General features: G+C 46.0%; 1 protein-coding gene across 1 annotated transcript in view; it reads left to right on the plus strand.

Moving 5' to 3' along the window:
• Window positions 1-9,191: 9,191 nt before the first annotated feature.
• The window catches only part of C8A (complement C8 alpha chain), a 34,356-nt gene continuing 27,729 nt past the window's right edge, over window positions 9,192-15,818 (plus strand). Inside the window, 3 exon segments of the mRNA XM_075002809.1 lie at window positions 9,192-9,248; window positions 9,250-9,446; window positions 14,305-14,401. Of these exon segments, the coding sequence (XP_074858910.1) occupies window positions 9,192-9,248; window positions 9,250-9,446; window positions 14,305-14,401 (351 nt within the window).

The raw sequence follows: 15,818 nt of genomic DNA on the forward strand, positions 1-15,818 counted from the left end.
ACACAGTGAAGTCCACATAAAGAGTATACATAAGGTGTAATACCTCAGCACTTCCTAGAGCACTTGCTGCATCTCACACTCTGCAGCAGGCGAGCTCAAAGCCTGCACGTCACTTCACTCCACAGCATAACATGAGGGTTAAGTGGTGCAGAGCCTTGTGCAAAAGTCACTTGCAGAAATGGATCATTCTTCTTGAACCCAGTTTCTAGTTATTTCCCTGAAAAGGGATTGTGCTGCATGTTTCCACTAGAGGGAGTGCTAGGCTCATCTGTCCAGATGAGGATGTACCGTAAGTAATGGTCTATCTATTTTAAGATGGTTGCAGCTTTACTGATCCTAAAACTAGACAAGGTAGATTATATGATACTTTTTATTTGAACAAACTGAAAACTATTTTTCGGTCCAAACAAATTTATCTCGTGATTAATTCAGAAAATATTAAGAAGAGCTGTATTTGGGCTTTGTTGGGAGAACAATGGGAAAAACAAAATAAGAAGACATCCTTAGCTTTGTCTTTTATCTATGCAAGGATCCATTGGCAATATTACTAAGGGATGGATTGTCATAGTATGGTCTTTATCCACCCAGGCACCAAAGCAGATATTTACCTTTAAGAACGCAAAAGGCAAAAAGGATTATTCATGTGTTTGAGAGGATCACACAATGTGCCCATGAATCAAAGCTCAGTGAAGTCAACAGAGACCTGTACCTCTATACTCCTCACTGGTCCTTTTCAATACCCACATGATGCAAATGATCAGGGGCCAGCAAACTGCAGATGACACACAGCTCTGTCTATTCTTCATGCATACAGTCAAACCACCAACTGGTGTTTTGAGGGGGCAAGGTGGGGGAGGCGTAGCTTAGTGGTTTGAGCATTAGCCTGCTAAACCAAGACTTGTGAGCTCAATCCTTGAAGGGGCCATTTAGGGACCTGGGGCAAACAGATTTAAAAAAAAAAAATTTGTCATGGAGGGTAATAGGTCCTGTTGTAAGGACAGGGGTCTGGACCTGATGTCCTCTGAAGTTCTCTTCTCACCTCTATGAGATAGTTATAGCTCCATATGGAAGATCAACTCATGGACAAAACAGCTGGCTGAACCTAACCTCTCAGAGGTGCTGATGGGCAAAAGAAAGAACTTTGATGAAGAACTAGAAGTCACAGTGCAGTTTCCATTCACTGAAGACACACACCATGGTCTGTCAACATAGTCTATAGCTGAATTCCTCATTCATGATACAGCATCTGTGAACAAACACTTTCTATTATCTCCAGATGGCTAGAAAGCTGCATCTAATCCTGACCTATCCTCAGCCATTTACATCTTCGTTATCTCTTGGGTGAACTATTGCAATGCAATATACCTGAGTATGAAACCTTTGTTGCTTAAGAAACTCCAACTAGTAGAGAATCATCATCCGTGTAATTGGAGATACATACCTCCTAGAACTGGAAGGGACCTGCCACAGCACATCTGCTCAACAGGCTACCACGGTGTCAGAAACTGAGAAATGGATGGCCAGACCTAGTATTTGGATCAGCAGCAGCCAGGTCTAGCAGTCAGGCCTGGGACTGCACAGGAATCAAAAAGAGGATTACAATAAGGTTGGAGCAGGAACAGGTACAGGCTGGGCTAGAAACAGAAGCAGGGGGAGTTTGTCAGAACCACCAAGCAGCTGGACTTATTCTCTCGGAGGCAGCAAAGTTGAGCAAACTGGAATGGCTAGTGCTCCTGGGAGTTTATATCTCTGGCCTTGGGTCACCTGGTTAGACTTTTGCCTGTGGATTGTCTGAGTGTTGGTTGATGGACATGGAGCCCTCATGTTATCGGTCTTAGGAATGACTCAGTAGACTCAAAGATGGCTCATTGGATGCAGGCTCATCAGACTTGTTCTCCACTCTGTATACTTGCTTTCCATAGAATATTGAATTCAGTTCAAATTCTGAGTCCTTAGCTTCGAGGTGCTCCATAGCCTGGGTCCAGAATATTTAAAAGGCCACCTAAAGCTTTAAAATGAAGACTATGGCTCAAATAACTCTGTCCCTCTAGCCCAGTGGAACTCTTAACAACAAAAGAAAGTTCATCTGTGTGGAAGGTAAAAATTCCCAAGGTCCAGTCTAGTGTTCCCTGTAAGCTGAGCACTTGCACAGTCACTCAAGAGAGATGCAGGTGCTATTCAGCTAATTAGCAGAGCACCCACAGCCAGCAGCATATCTTTCTACTGGTGGTGCACATCCCTATATGCCTTGCTGCACATAACAAAATTTATTCTGCCCCAGATGGTATAAAATTAGAGGGAACCCTGGTCCAGTCTGAGCCTATGGAGTGAATTTCTCCAGAAGCTAAGGTCCATCATAAACCTCATCACTTTCTACTCCAACTGTAAGGCACATTTCTTTCGCTTTTCCTTTTCAACATGAATACTTAACAACCAGCCTACCACCAGAAGACGTGTCACTGCATACACAGCTCCTAGGGAAAAAAGGGGAGAACAAACTTGTGACAGATGTTAGGTACATTGCATAATGCACTCCTAGAAGGCACTCTATTACTACACTGATGAGTATGGTATAGGAACTAGAAAACAAGCTAACTTCAGTGACCTTTGGATTCAATCCTAAATAAGCATCTTGTTCAGGAAATAAAATTTATAATATTAAAAATCGTGCAACCTAAAACGTCTATTAAAATATGCATGTGAAGGGCAGTTCTTGCAAACATGCTGATTCTTTACAATAGAAAATATTTGAATACATTAAGACGCAACCCTAAAATACAGAAGAGCTAGTTCTAAATTGCACAGACATTTAATGGATGTTAGTGTGATATACCGTAGGCTTATTGTTCAAGACAGTTAAATTATTGTTTTGTAGGCTTATTGTTCAATATAGTTGTCTTACCATATATGGCAGTCAGGTAATATTTAGAAGATTGATGGTTTCTGCATGAAGAAATTAATTCCAGCTGTTGTGGATAAGACACTGTACTGTTTATGACTGGGTTGGAAACCTGTTGAAGTGAAACAAAATATTGTATTATTATCAGCAAGGAAAAAGAATGATTCTCTCATGCTACTTCAGCAAAACCTTAAGAAAGTAGAAATGCAATTCACATTAAAAACCATCTAAATTTATCCAACTGGTACAAAGGACAGCAAGGAATGCAAGTGAGCTAATTTGTTTATACTGAGCTATTTACCTCCAATTTTCATCACACAAGAGCCGCATCTACACGTCCCGGCTACTTCGAAGTAGCCGCGCCAACTTCAAAATAGCACCCGCCACATCTACACATGGCGGGCGCTATTTCGAAGTTGAAATCAACATAAGGCGGCGAGACGTCGAAGTCACTATCCCCATCATGAGATGGGAATAGCGCCCTACTTCGACATTGAACGTCGAAGTAGGGCACGTGTAGCCGATCCGCGTCCCGCAACATCGAAAGAGTGGGGTCTGCCATGGCAGCCATCAGCTGAGGGGTTGAGAGATGCTCTCTCCAGCCCCTGAGCTCGATGGTTGCCATGTGCAGCAGCCCCTTAAAGCTTCCCCGCCCCCTGCGTTCCTGTGCAGGAAGCTGAGAGCATGTGCAGGCAGCAGCACTGCCACACGGCCAGCCTGCACGCCTCTCTGCAGCCTCATTGCACCACCCCCGCAGCGATGGCCACTCGCCAGCCCTCCAAGCACCCCCAGGGCACACACCCCCACAAGGGGAGCCAGGGCTCCCAGCCAGCCAGCAGGGGAAGAGGCAGCGGGGCCCTTCCTGGACGGAGGCCGAGATCCGGGACCTGCTGGGGCTCTGGGACGAGGAGGAGGTGCTCCAGGTAATGGGGAGCAAGAGGCGGAACGCGGATGTGTTTGCTCGGCTGGCCGAGGGCCTGGCTGCCCGGGGTCACCCTGCCCGCACTCCTGACCACGTCGGGAGTAAGGTTAAGGAGCTGCGGCAGGGTTACACCTGGGCCCGGGATGCGGCCAGCCGATCTGGGGCCGCCCCCGCCACTTGCCCCTTTTACAGGGAGCTCAGGTCCATCCTGGGTGCCAGTACACCTCCTCCCACCCCGGCCACTCTTGACACCTTGGCCGACGAGCCCCAGCAGGCCCTGGAGATGGAGTCCGCCCCGGAGGCAAGCGCTGCACCCCAGGGGCCCCCCCAGGAGCCCACCCCTGGGATGCCAGAGAAGGGGGAGGGGGAATCCTCCTCCAGCAATGGGGGGCTGTGGATTGCCATCCCATCCCAGAGCTCCAGCAGGGTGTCCGCCCAGAGGGTGTCCCCCCAACCATGGGAGCGGACCGTCAGGTATGTACCCCCCCCCGGTGCACACCCCCGGGGTTAAGGGGCAGGGACAAGAGACATGACCAGGGCCCTCTACATGCCCAAATGACCATGGCCCCAAGGACAGCAGTGGCATGTCCCTCAGAAGAGTGCATCAGCCCCTGCCCCCCAGCAGGACAGCGCCATGCCCCATCCCTGGGGATGGGGGGGAGCGGAACCTAGGGTCCTCGGGGGAGGTGGGGTGGGACACCCATCAGCAGCAGCAGCATCTCCCAGGGACGGGGATGGGGAACCAGCAGCAGAGGGGTAGGGGGACAAGGGCCACTGCTCGGGGCCCACACTAATGGCTGTCTCCACTCTTCTTCCCCCCTGTGTTCCGCAGCTGCACCATCAGAGGGCCCGGAGAGCGCCGGCGAGGTGTCCTTGGTCCTGGAGAGCCCACCAGGGCCATCCCAGCAGGCCAGCCCCTTGGCGGAGCACTGACCAGCCACAGGACGGGGCCGACAGCGGAGCCACCACCAGAGGACGGCCACGGACCCCCAGCTGCTCGCGACCCTCCGGCGTCAGCTGGAGATGTCGGAGTGGCACCTGCGGGTGGAGGAGCGGCGGCTGGAGCTCTAAGAGTGAGTGCTGGCCTGGCGCCAGGAGGCACGGGGGGCCTTCATGCGCACATTTGAGCGCATAGCGGAATACCTGGCCCCCCATGCCGCTCCACCCGCTGCTCCGACCGCCGTCCACCACCCTGGGGCCTGCCGCCGAGGGGGACCCAGGACCTGCAGACACCCACCGGCCATATCTGCCGGTTTCCCCGGCCCCCACCCAGCCTCGGCCAGGGCTCCGGCCGAGGCGAGGGTCGCACCCGCCAGCCCCAGGCGCCGGACAGTAGGGGGTGCGGGGCTGAGGACGTGGCCCCCCCACCATACATATCCCCCTATTATTTGTATATAGTTTGTGTTGGACCCCTGTTCTCTTATGGTACCTGCCCCCCATGTAAATAGTTCCCCCCTTTTGTTCTGTATATATGTATATATATTGTTGTATTAATAAGACATTTCACTGTTTGCTTTCAAAAAACAGGTCCATTTATTTGCAAGAAAAGTGGGGGAGTGTGTGCTCTTGGGTGCTCTGTGGTGTGGGCGTGGGGGCAGGGAGTGTTGTGGAGGATGGGAGAGTGCTGTGGGTGGCCTGCCAGCGTTCACCCTGCAGCCTGATCGAAATGGGCCCACAGGGCCTCCCGGACCCGGATCCCCTCGGGGTCCACCTGGCGACTGGGGGCAGCGGGTGGCTGCACGTCGGCACTGCCAGCCTCCACAGCCCAGCCCTGGAAGAATGCCTCTCCCTTGCTCTCCACCAGGTTGTGGAGTGCACTGCATGCACCCACAACCTGGGGGATGTTGGTGGGGCCTGCATCAAGGCAGGTGGGGAGACACCTCCAGCGTCCTTTGAGGCGGCCAAAAGTGCGCTCGACCACCTGGCGCGCATGGTTCAACCGCATGTTGAACCGCTCCTGGCTGGCTGTGAGATGGCCTGTGTAAGGGTGCATAAGCCAGGGCCAAAGGGGGTATGCCGCATCTGTGACGACACAGAGGGGCATGGTGGTGTCCCCCACAGGGATCTCCCACTGGGGGATGTAGGTCCCCACTTCCAGCCAGCGGCACAGGCCCGAATTTCTGAATACCCGGGCATCGTGGGTGCTGCCAGGCCAGCCAACATAAATGTCCAGGAAGCGGCCCTGGCTGTCCACCAAGGCCTGGAGGACCACCGAATGGTAGCCCTTCCTATTGAGGAAGCGTCCTCCGCTGTGCTCTGGGGCATGGATGGGGATATGGGTCCCATCCAGAGCCCCAAAGCAATTTGGGAAGCCCAGGCTGGCAAACCCCGCGATGGCAGCATCCAGGTCCCCAAGCCGCATGAGCCTGTGGAGGAGCAGGGCATTGATTGCACGGCCAACCTGCAGGGGAAGGACATGAGAGAGCACCAGTGAGGGGTGTGTCTGGCCCTCCACCCCAGGGCCCCCCCCCCAGGTCTCCCCCTCCCAGGGCTCCCCCCACCTGCCTGGGTCCTCTTACCTCCATGAGGACAGCCCCGACGGTGGCCTTGCCCATGCCAAACTGCTACCCTGCAGATCGGTAGCTGTCTGGAGTGGCCAGCTTCCAGACAGCGATGCTGACCCGTTTCTCGACCGTGAGGGCACATCACATGGAGGTGTCCTGGTGCCATAAGGCAGGGGTGAGCCACTGGCAGAGCTCCAGGAATGTCTGCCGGCTCATGCGGAAATTCTGGAGCCAGCGGTCGTTGTTCCACTCGCCGAGCACCAGCCGCTCCCACCAGTCGATGCTCGTGGGGTAGCTCCACAGCCAGCGGCGTGTGCGGCGGGGGAGTCAGAGGGCAGCAAGGTCTGGGGCTGCTTCCTCCTCCCCTGGGGGCAGCTCCTCTTCTGCGAATAAAAGGTGGTCAGCTGCCTCCTGCATAGCATTGAGCAGGGCAAGCACTGCTCCTCCAGGGGCGGGTGTGTGGACCTCTGGCTGCTGCTGCTGCTGTGGGTCCATACTGCTTCGACAAGGTGTGCATGCCTGTGGCTCTGCAGACCGCGTGCTGTGCAGGCTGAGTGTGTCTGGGAGGGGCCCTTTAAGGGAGTGGCCAGCTGTTGCCCTGGAAGTGTTAGTTTGCCCTGTGACCCTGTCTGCAGCTGTTCCTGGCACCCTTATTTTGATGTGGGCTGCTTTGGCATGTAGACGCTCCCCTGCAGCGCCTACTTCGATGTAGTGCTGCCCAACGTCGACGGCACCAGCCCTGGAGGACGTGTAGACATTTTTCATCGAAATAGCTTATTTCAATTTCGCTACATTGAAATAAGCTATTTCGATGTAGCATCCCCGTGTAGACGTAGCTAAGGGCTTTAAATGAAAAGTTGTAAGACTTCTAATTATAGGCTGGCAATACAGTCTGCCTGGACTTCAGAGGAAACTGAGACATCCCATTGAAACCTGTGGGAACTTCCCCATTAACTTCAGCAAGTACGGGACCAAGCTCATAGCCTAACCCCTACTGAGGGTCTTATCTTATTCCTGTTTATGTAGCATGCTGTGATGTCCCAATCTAATGTTCTGCAGATGCTTTCCTGAAGATAGATGCACAATTTACAGGATCTAACTCATTGCCAGAATTTCAAGCCAAGAGGTTCAAAGAATTAGAAGCAGATATCTAATGCACATTTTAGACAAGTTCAGTTCATAATGTCATAAATGGAATCATAACTTCAATAGCCCATATTGGCTATGTCTACACGTGAAGCCTACATCGAAGTAGCCTATTTCGATGTGGTGACATCGAAATAGGCTATTTCGATGAATAACGTCTACACGTCCTCCAGGGCTGGCAACGTCGATGTTCAACATCGACGTTGCGCAGCACCACATCAAAATAGGCGCAGCGAGGGAACGTCTACACGCCACAGTAGCACACATCGAAATAAGGGTGCCAGGCACAGCTGCAGACAGGGTCACAAGGCAAACTCAACAGCCAGCCGCTCCCTTAAAGGGCCCCTCCCAGACACACTTGCACTAAACAGCACAAGATACACAGAGCCGACAACGAGTTGCAGACCCTGTGCATGCAGCATGAATCCCCCGCTGCAGCAGCAGCAGCCAGAAGCCCTGGGCTAAGGGCTGCTGCACACGGTGACCATAGAGCCCCGCACGGGCTGGAGAGACAGCGTCTCTCAACCCCCCAGCTGATGGCTGCCATGGAGGACCCCACAATTTCGACGTTGCGGGACGCGGATCGTCTACACGGTCCCTACTTCGACGTTGAACGTCGAAGTAGGGCGCTATTCCGACCCCCTCATGAGGTTAGCGACTTCGACGTCTCGCCGCCTAACGTTGAAGTTAACTTCGAAATAGCGCCCGACGCGTGTAGCCGCGACGGGTGCTATTTCGAAGTTAGTGCCGCTACTTCGAAGTAGCGTGCACGTGTAGACACAGCTATTCAGAATATAACACCTTGGAAAGTGTTTCTTTAATTCCACTTCTACAGTGATGTGCATTTTGCTTTACTGCCTAACACTCCATATCAACTCACCCCTCTGCAAAAAAATAACAAAAGACCAAGCCCATCATTTTGAAATTGTTGATATGCCTGATTGCACGCTCTGGATCAGCTTTATTCTTAGGAGACAGTCAACAAATAACTTTCTTTATAAATATTATGTTTCTAACCCGTTATTTAAAAAAGGCATCTATAATACAGAACTTGTATAAGCTCACTGAGAAGGTATTTGACTGTGCAAAGCAGCCATGTACATTAAAAGTCATCAGAACATTGGGCTGGGAGAAATTTGACAGCTGAGTTCCCAGAGCACAGATAGGAGAAAAGAATTTTAGATTTCAGTTGTACCTTTTTCATCTCAGATCACTTTGCAAAACAAAGATTTAGATTCTGGTGATGCACTGACTGTATAGGCAAACCCGACAACCATTATGAGTCAGGCAATAACTCATCCACGGCCTTGGACTCTGGACACTATTTTACTGAGACAGGCAATGGAGAAAAATGAATTGCCATTACCTGCAGCATTCCTGATAGTGCATGGCACTTTTGTTCCTTGTAACACTATTCTGCAATATTCAGTTCACCTTACTGCCACACTTCTGCACAGTTAATTATTTTAGTAAACAGAAACTCAAAACTTACATATAAGTGACAAAATTAAATAAATACAGAATCCCTTTCCCACAAAATTAGAGTGTCTGTGGTTGGTTCAGTGATCATTTCACTAAAAAGACTTATTTGACTTTAACGTGTATGTAGAAACTTGGTTAAATAGTTTCCCTTGCTTAATACCTGGGAATTTGTTTCCAAAAAGGCAATGACCTTCAGAATGCATCATGAGTCCCTGTGATTTGATATGTGCTTTTGTCAATGATTTACAATATATTGCAACACTCAGAATCTGGAGTTTTTTCTGTTCCACCTATCATCCCTGGGACCAAAGGGGTCTCCAAGACAAAGGGGGGAAAAACTGTTTTCAACCATTTTATGTGAAATATTTACATTTTTAGAAGAAATGTGGTGGAGCCTGAATAAAGGTTCTCTGATTTTCTTGATAGCCTGTCTAACATCATGTCAGGATACAGCAACACCACATAGTGAGGTAGCAGGACTGTCTTCCCAGAGGTAAGTCTATCTCCAGATAATTTAAGATACAGCTAACATGTCGAAATTAATGCTTTTCTGGCTATCGCATCAATTCAGTCTCAAATGGAGGCATATGGGCCCTGTTCTCTGTAAAGAGCTACCAGAAAAGAACATTGGCAATCATCCAAATCATGGTCTAGTAATTGGCATTACTTGTTATATGCTCAGTTTGCATGTACTTTATTCTTTTAAGTGAGATTATTCATTTATTTTAAATTTATTGTACTAGTTTAGTGCCCTTTGGGTTGCTCTGCCTCCATTCAAGCTTTATTTATAATTAACATTTTGCTTTCAGTTCTCGTTCGCAGCACTACACTTGTTTCATATTTATGATTATCTGAATGCTAATCAACATTATTTGATTTGCTTAACATTCAAGTAATGAATTAAATGGGAATTATATATATATATTTCTATTTTTATTTATTTCTTATTTTATCTCATTATGTATGTCGTTTTGGGTTAATAAAGGAATAAACAAATGACTTTCCTGTTTAAAAAAAAAAGTTTTATGATAGGAAGAAATACTGGATTTTTCCACAGCTGTTAATTGCAAACTTGTTCTAAAGGCAAATATGATTTTGAAAGCTCAAAAAAAGGTATCAGTGATAATTGGTACATGGAGGCACAGAGGACATGGAAAGAAAAAAAATGCTCGGTAGAGATACACTTAATTATGAAGGCTTACTCGAGTAATCCCTTTTGCAAGTGAACAAAGCGATTTCTGATGTATGATGAACTTATCAAACAAGGCAGAATAATGAAGAAGTAAATTTTAAAAGCTAGGTGAAGGTGAGCCAATTAAATTCTTTATGAAGTGCTGAAGGATATCACCACCGCCGTCCATTGGAATATGTAGGTTTTCCAGGGGTTTCTGTTTGTCTTCACGTTTTTATTATTTGTCTGTAGTTCCTGTGTGTTTTCATCTAGCACACTGGGCTGTACCCATAAGCTCCTTTGTTGTGTGTGTGTGCATTTCATTTAGCATTCTCTCTTTGTAAGCTTCTGATGAATCCTTACTGTACCCCATACCTCCTCTAATTATCAGTGTTTTTCTTTGGACCATAGTTTCCTAAGTAAAACAGATTGCTCATTAACTAATCGCCAAAAATAATAATGCTGAGGGTTAGAAATCAGCCTACAAAATGTGTTTGGAGCTAAGGCAGATAGATATTTTGATACAGTAGTCCACAACACAAAACTGTGCTGTATCCAAATACAAATGTAGGACTGAGGGACAAGCACTCTGAAATAGTGCTCTGGGTTGTGTATGACCTTCTTTGAGGAGATTATCCAACGGCTATTGAAGTCAAGGATAGTCTTGGGCTTTGGCTCAGATTTAGAAATAATTATGTCTGTGCACACTGAGGTGGCATCTACACTTGCATTCCTCTTTCAAAAGAGGCATGCAAATGAGGGAAATCAAAAATGCAAATGAAGTACAGATTTACATATATGGCAGCTAATTTGCATACTATTTTGCAAGAGCTTCTTTTGAAAGAAGAAAAGCAGTGTAGACACAGCTCATTCGAAAGTAAATCCTATCTTTGAAAGAACCCTTCATCCCATTAAAAAAGGGGCTGAAGACCAGTGCCGTGTAGACATGGCCTGAGAGTTTTCCTTGTGTAAGGCTATATCTACACTACAGCCGGGATTGCTGCACTAAGAATGAACCACTGCTAGCCAAATTACAGGGTCTAAGTAAGATCCACCAAACTGGCTGTAGATTGCACTCCTCTCAAGCCTGCTAATCCACCCCAGAAGAGAAGAATAAGGATAGTTGAAGGGACAGCTTCTCCTGTCAACCCTGTGCAGTGTCGACCCTGCAATAACTTGACTTATATTATTCATGTAGTCTCAGAGAGGTAGCTGTGTTAGTCTGTATGTTCACAGAACAAAAAAACCAGTTCTGTAGCACTGTAAAGACTAACAATATACTTTATTAGGTGATGAGCTTTCTTGGGACGAAACCTCTTCTTCAGATCTGGAAAATCCTCATAAATGAGAACTGAGACAAAGGCCGTTTCTACTAAACGGCCTGAAATATGCTAATGAGGCACGGATGCAAATTCCCCATTCCTCATTAGCATAAGGTCATGTGATTTGGAGCCTGGAAGACGTTCTTCCAGACTCCAAAATGCCGTTTAGAAGTGCGGCCCCCGGGGATGTCTTCCAGAATGAAGTCCTTCTTCTGGAGGCCCCTTCTTCCTGAAAATTTTCAGGAAGAAGGGGCTTCCAAAAGAAGGACTGCCTTCCAGAAGACCCCACCCAGGGGCTGCGCTTCTAAACATTGTTTTGGAGTCCAGAAGAAGGTCTTCCGGACTCCAGATCACATGACCTTATGCTAATGAGGAATGGGGAATTTGCATCCGTGCCTTATTAGCATATTTCGGGCTGTTTATTAACATGCCACTCTCATTCGAAGAAAGTGGCCTGTGTAGAAACACCCAAAGAGAATTAACAGAAAGGTAGGAAAAAATGAAATACACTGATGAATGGCAGGATGGGTGTGGGTTACAGTAAGAATATAGGTGATGACAAGCAGTGTTCTGTTGTTAACCTTCTTGGGCCTATCTAGAAGTAACTGGTTTCTGGGTGTTCCTCAACCCACTGACTGTTACTCTTACCTACATGCCTCCAGCTTCCATCCAGGACACATCACAGGATCCATCTTTTATAGTCAAGCCCTTAGATATAACTGCATCTGCTCCAATCCAACTGACCGAGATCAAAACCTTCAAGATCTCTACCAGGCATTCGTAAAGCTTAAGTACCCATTGGCAGAAGTGAAAAAAAGCAGATTGACAGGGCAGATGAATACTCAGAAACCACCTACTTCTAGATAGGCCCAAGAAGGTTTATAACAGAACACTACTTGTCACCACTTGCAGTCCCCAAGTCAAACCCCTCCAACACATTATCGACAATGTACAACCTATAATGGAACATGATGCTGCACTCTCACAAGCCCTGGGTGGCAGACCTGTTCTTTCCTACAGACAACCACCTAACCTCAGGGAAATTCTTATTAGCAACCATACACAACACCACAGAAATACTAATCCTGGTACTGTTCCCTGCAACAAACCTGATTGCCAACTCTGTCCACATATTTACATTGGAGACACCATCACTGGACCTAACCATGCCAGTTACATGATTAGGGGCTCATATTCTTGCATTTCCACCAATGAGATATATGCCATCATGTGCGAGCAATGCCCTTCTGCCATGTATATTGGACAAACTGGACAATCAGTTTGCCAAAGAACGAATGGACACAAATCAGACATTAGGAATCCAAATGCACATAAACCTGTCAGTGAGCATTTCAGCCTAGAAGGTCATAGCTTCCAAAATTTGAAAGTGTGCATTCTAAACACAGAGACTTGCACACCAGCTTAGAAAGGGAGACATCTGAACTGGAGTTCATTCTCAAGTTTGATATTTTTCACTTCAGACTCAAAGATGTCAATTACCTTGCGCATTATAAGGACAGTTTCCCCATCTTTATATTCACTGTGCTCCCAAGCAGCCCACTTAACTTAATAGACACTTGCAGAAACTATTTTTCTTTCCTCTTCACCACCCCTTTCTGTCCTATCTAGCTAATTCATCGGTGAGGAATCTTGTATAAGGCCCTGTATTCCTCAGCCTGAACAGTTGTTTGGTGTTCTTCCTTTGAGGAATTTAATTTCTCTGTATGCTGCAATTTACAGTGCATGTGAACAGTATCATTAAATTAGACCGTAAAATTATTAAGTGGATTGCATATACTCATGCTGATATTGTTTGGTTGTGCTATGAAAATACTGGGGCAAATTAATGGCTAATGTAATTGGCAAAACTCTGTTGACTTCAGTAGTTTCACTTATTTATACCAGAAGAGAATTTGAACCTCCTCTTTACAGATTCAAATTGCTATTCTGCTTTTAGTTATACCGATTAAAATTCAGTTGATGCCAAAGCGCTTTCACACGTACAAGGAAGGGTAGAATTTAGCCAAACCATATTTAAAATTGTATTGATGGGTTTTAGTCTATCTAAACATTTCAAAATCATTTCCAGATTTCCACTTGTGTTTTTAACTCTATTTTGACAATGTAATGCTTATTCATGTACTTGTGATTATATTATCTTGGCAGTTTTTGGGTAAGATGTGAGAGGAAAACCCAAAAGTGTATTTCACGCTAAACTTTTATACTTTTGCAATTCCCCACTTCACTACAGATTATTTTGCTTTTTCCTTAATGTAATAGTTGCATTTTTTGCACTACCCTTTCCCACCGTATCTTATATGTCTATTTTATGCATAGCCTGCACTTGAAAATTTCCTTTCACATGCTTTCCTTACAAATTGCTCTCAAAAGAGGGCTTAAAGGTCAAAATGCTGTTTGCTATTTTTACTTGGATTCTCAGTGTGAATTCAAACCAGCTTTTGCTTGGGTGTAATTCACTATTTATTAGGAGCTTTCTGTTTGGTTTTTACAACACACATTATCACATACAACCTACTGTAAAAGTGTGTAAACTACTGGTTGAGCAGAAAACAGGAATTAAGCCCTCCAATTCATGGTTTTGCTTCTGCCGCTGGCAAATTCTATTGGTCATATTTTTAACTGGTGCAAACTGGTGTAGCTCCAGTGACCTCAGTGCAGTTACACTGATTTGTACAACTTGTGGATCAGATCCAACTCCGGGGAAATTTCTAATTTCCTCTAAAAATCTATCCTTGTATGGAAAATGGATATGATTTTCATGCTGCTTGCTCCACAGCTATTACCTCTTGTTAAGTGTCCACTTCAAAACTTAGGCCGGTATCATTTGCTTCCTTTAGAAGAACCAGCAGAGACATAAATACTCCAGCTCCTGTGAGCTGTCAGCTGAGCCAGTGGTCAGAATGGACAGGTTGCTTTCCTTGCCAAGAGAAAAAAGTAAGTCTCAGTCGTAAGGTATTCACTTTTGTTCAGATGTGTCTGCCATGAGCATGTTCACAGTTTAATTATATGTATTATGCAGATCTATCATTTCTGAAACACCCAGTAAACTCATCCAAATATGCTAATCATTCTCTTCTGAGTTTCCTCTTTTACACTGGTGCAATATAGGAGTAATTTCATTTAAGCCAAAAGTGTTACTAAGATCCAAAACTGGAGCAAATGAGAGAAGAATCAGGCCCATCATATTTGACTGCTTAATAGTTTTCTTCTTTGTCTAGCTGGGTTTTAATTGGATTTCCATTGACCCAATGAAAACATTCAAATATAAAAACATTTCTGATAGTATTCTTCATTCATCAGCTCCATTTACTGGGAGATTTGTATCATTTCACATGTCTGTTCGTAAGTGTTAAGCAATGTTCCCTGTAAGCTGTGCTCTTTATGCACTCACAAAGATTCAACTGCACCCACAACTAGGTTTTTTGTTTTGACTGGTCGTGCCCATTTGCTCATGCCTCAATGCACATAAAAATATATCCAGTGTATGGATGGAGAAAATCCACACATGAATTAAAAAGATTAGAGGGAACATTGTTGTGAAGTATTGGTCATAACTTCTCTTTTGCACTTATTCTGTATGCAAAAACCCAGAGGTCGAGCCTATGGAAGGAGTGGAAAAGGAAGAACCTTGCTCCAAAGGAGGTTGACTTTACGTTTTTTTTTCTTTTCAGTTTGATAGGCGGCAGCATCCACCATTCATCAGCCACAAATGCTGTGCACCTTTTAGGATCTCAGTTGTGACTTTTGTTTCTGTCTGCAGCTGATAGTCCTATAGGTCACACCACATTCCACTACAAAATATGTCCAGAATTTGGAAACATTAACTAACTTTACCAAGCTTTGGGCCTCCTGGAAAAGAGGCAGTAGTTTGGAAGGACATAATACAATGTACATATTTTTATTCAATATGATATAAAATATAAATTCCCATTGCTATAGCGATGTTAAAATTATGTAAAACTAATAAGATGTTGATAGATTTCCCCAAAATTAAAGATTTACCCCATTTGGAAGCTTTTATCCCAATTTCCCCAACCACTGGTGGTTTGGATAAAGTTGTGCCTGGTATTGGCTTTATGAAACCAAAACGACATGGACAATGCTTTAGAATAACAAAACAGTTCTGTTTTGCCTACTGTAAAGTAGAGTCACACTGGAACACTGTTATCCCAATCCCACAAACTTTGGTGACTGAGATCATTGGACAATCAGATCTAAACCACCACCATTTTTGGATCTGCATGGTCAAAGCATATAAACACTGCTGAATCAATTCAAAGTAACTGCCTAGCATCTTACAATACAAACCGGGGTAGAAATAGATTATTGGTCAGGTGCTATGGATACTACC

The sequence above is a fragment of the Carettochelys insculpta genome, chromosome 9 (assembly GCF_033958435.1).
Source record: "Carettochelys insculpta isolate YL-2023 chromosome 9, ASM3395843v1, whole genome shotgun sequence".
In the NCBI taxonomy this organism is placed as follows: domain Eukaryota; kingdom Metazoa; phylum Chordata; order Testudines; family Carettochelyidae; genus Carettochelys; species Carettochelys insculpta.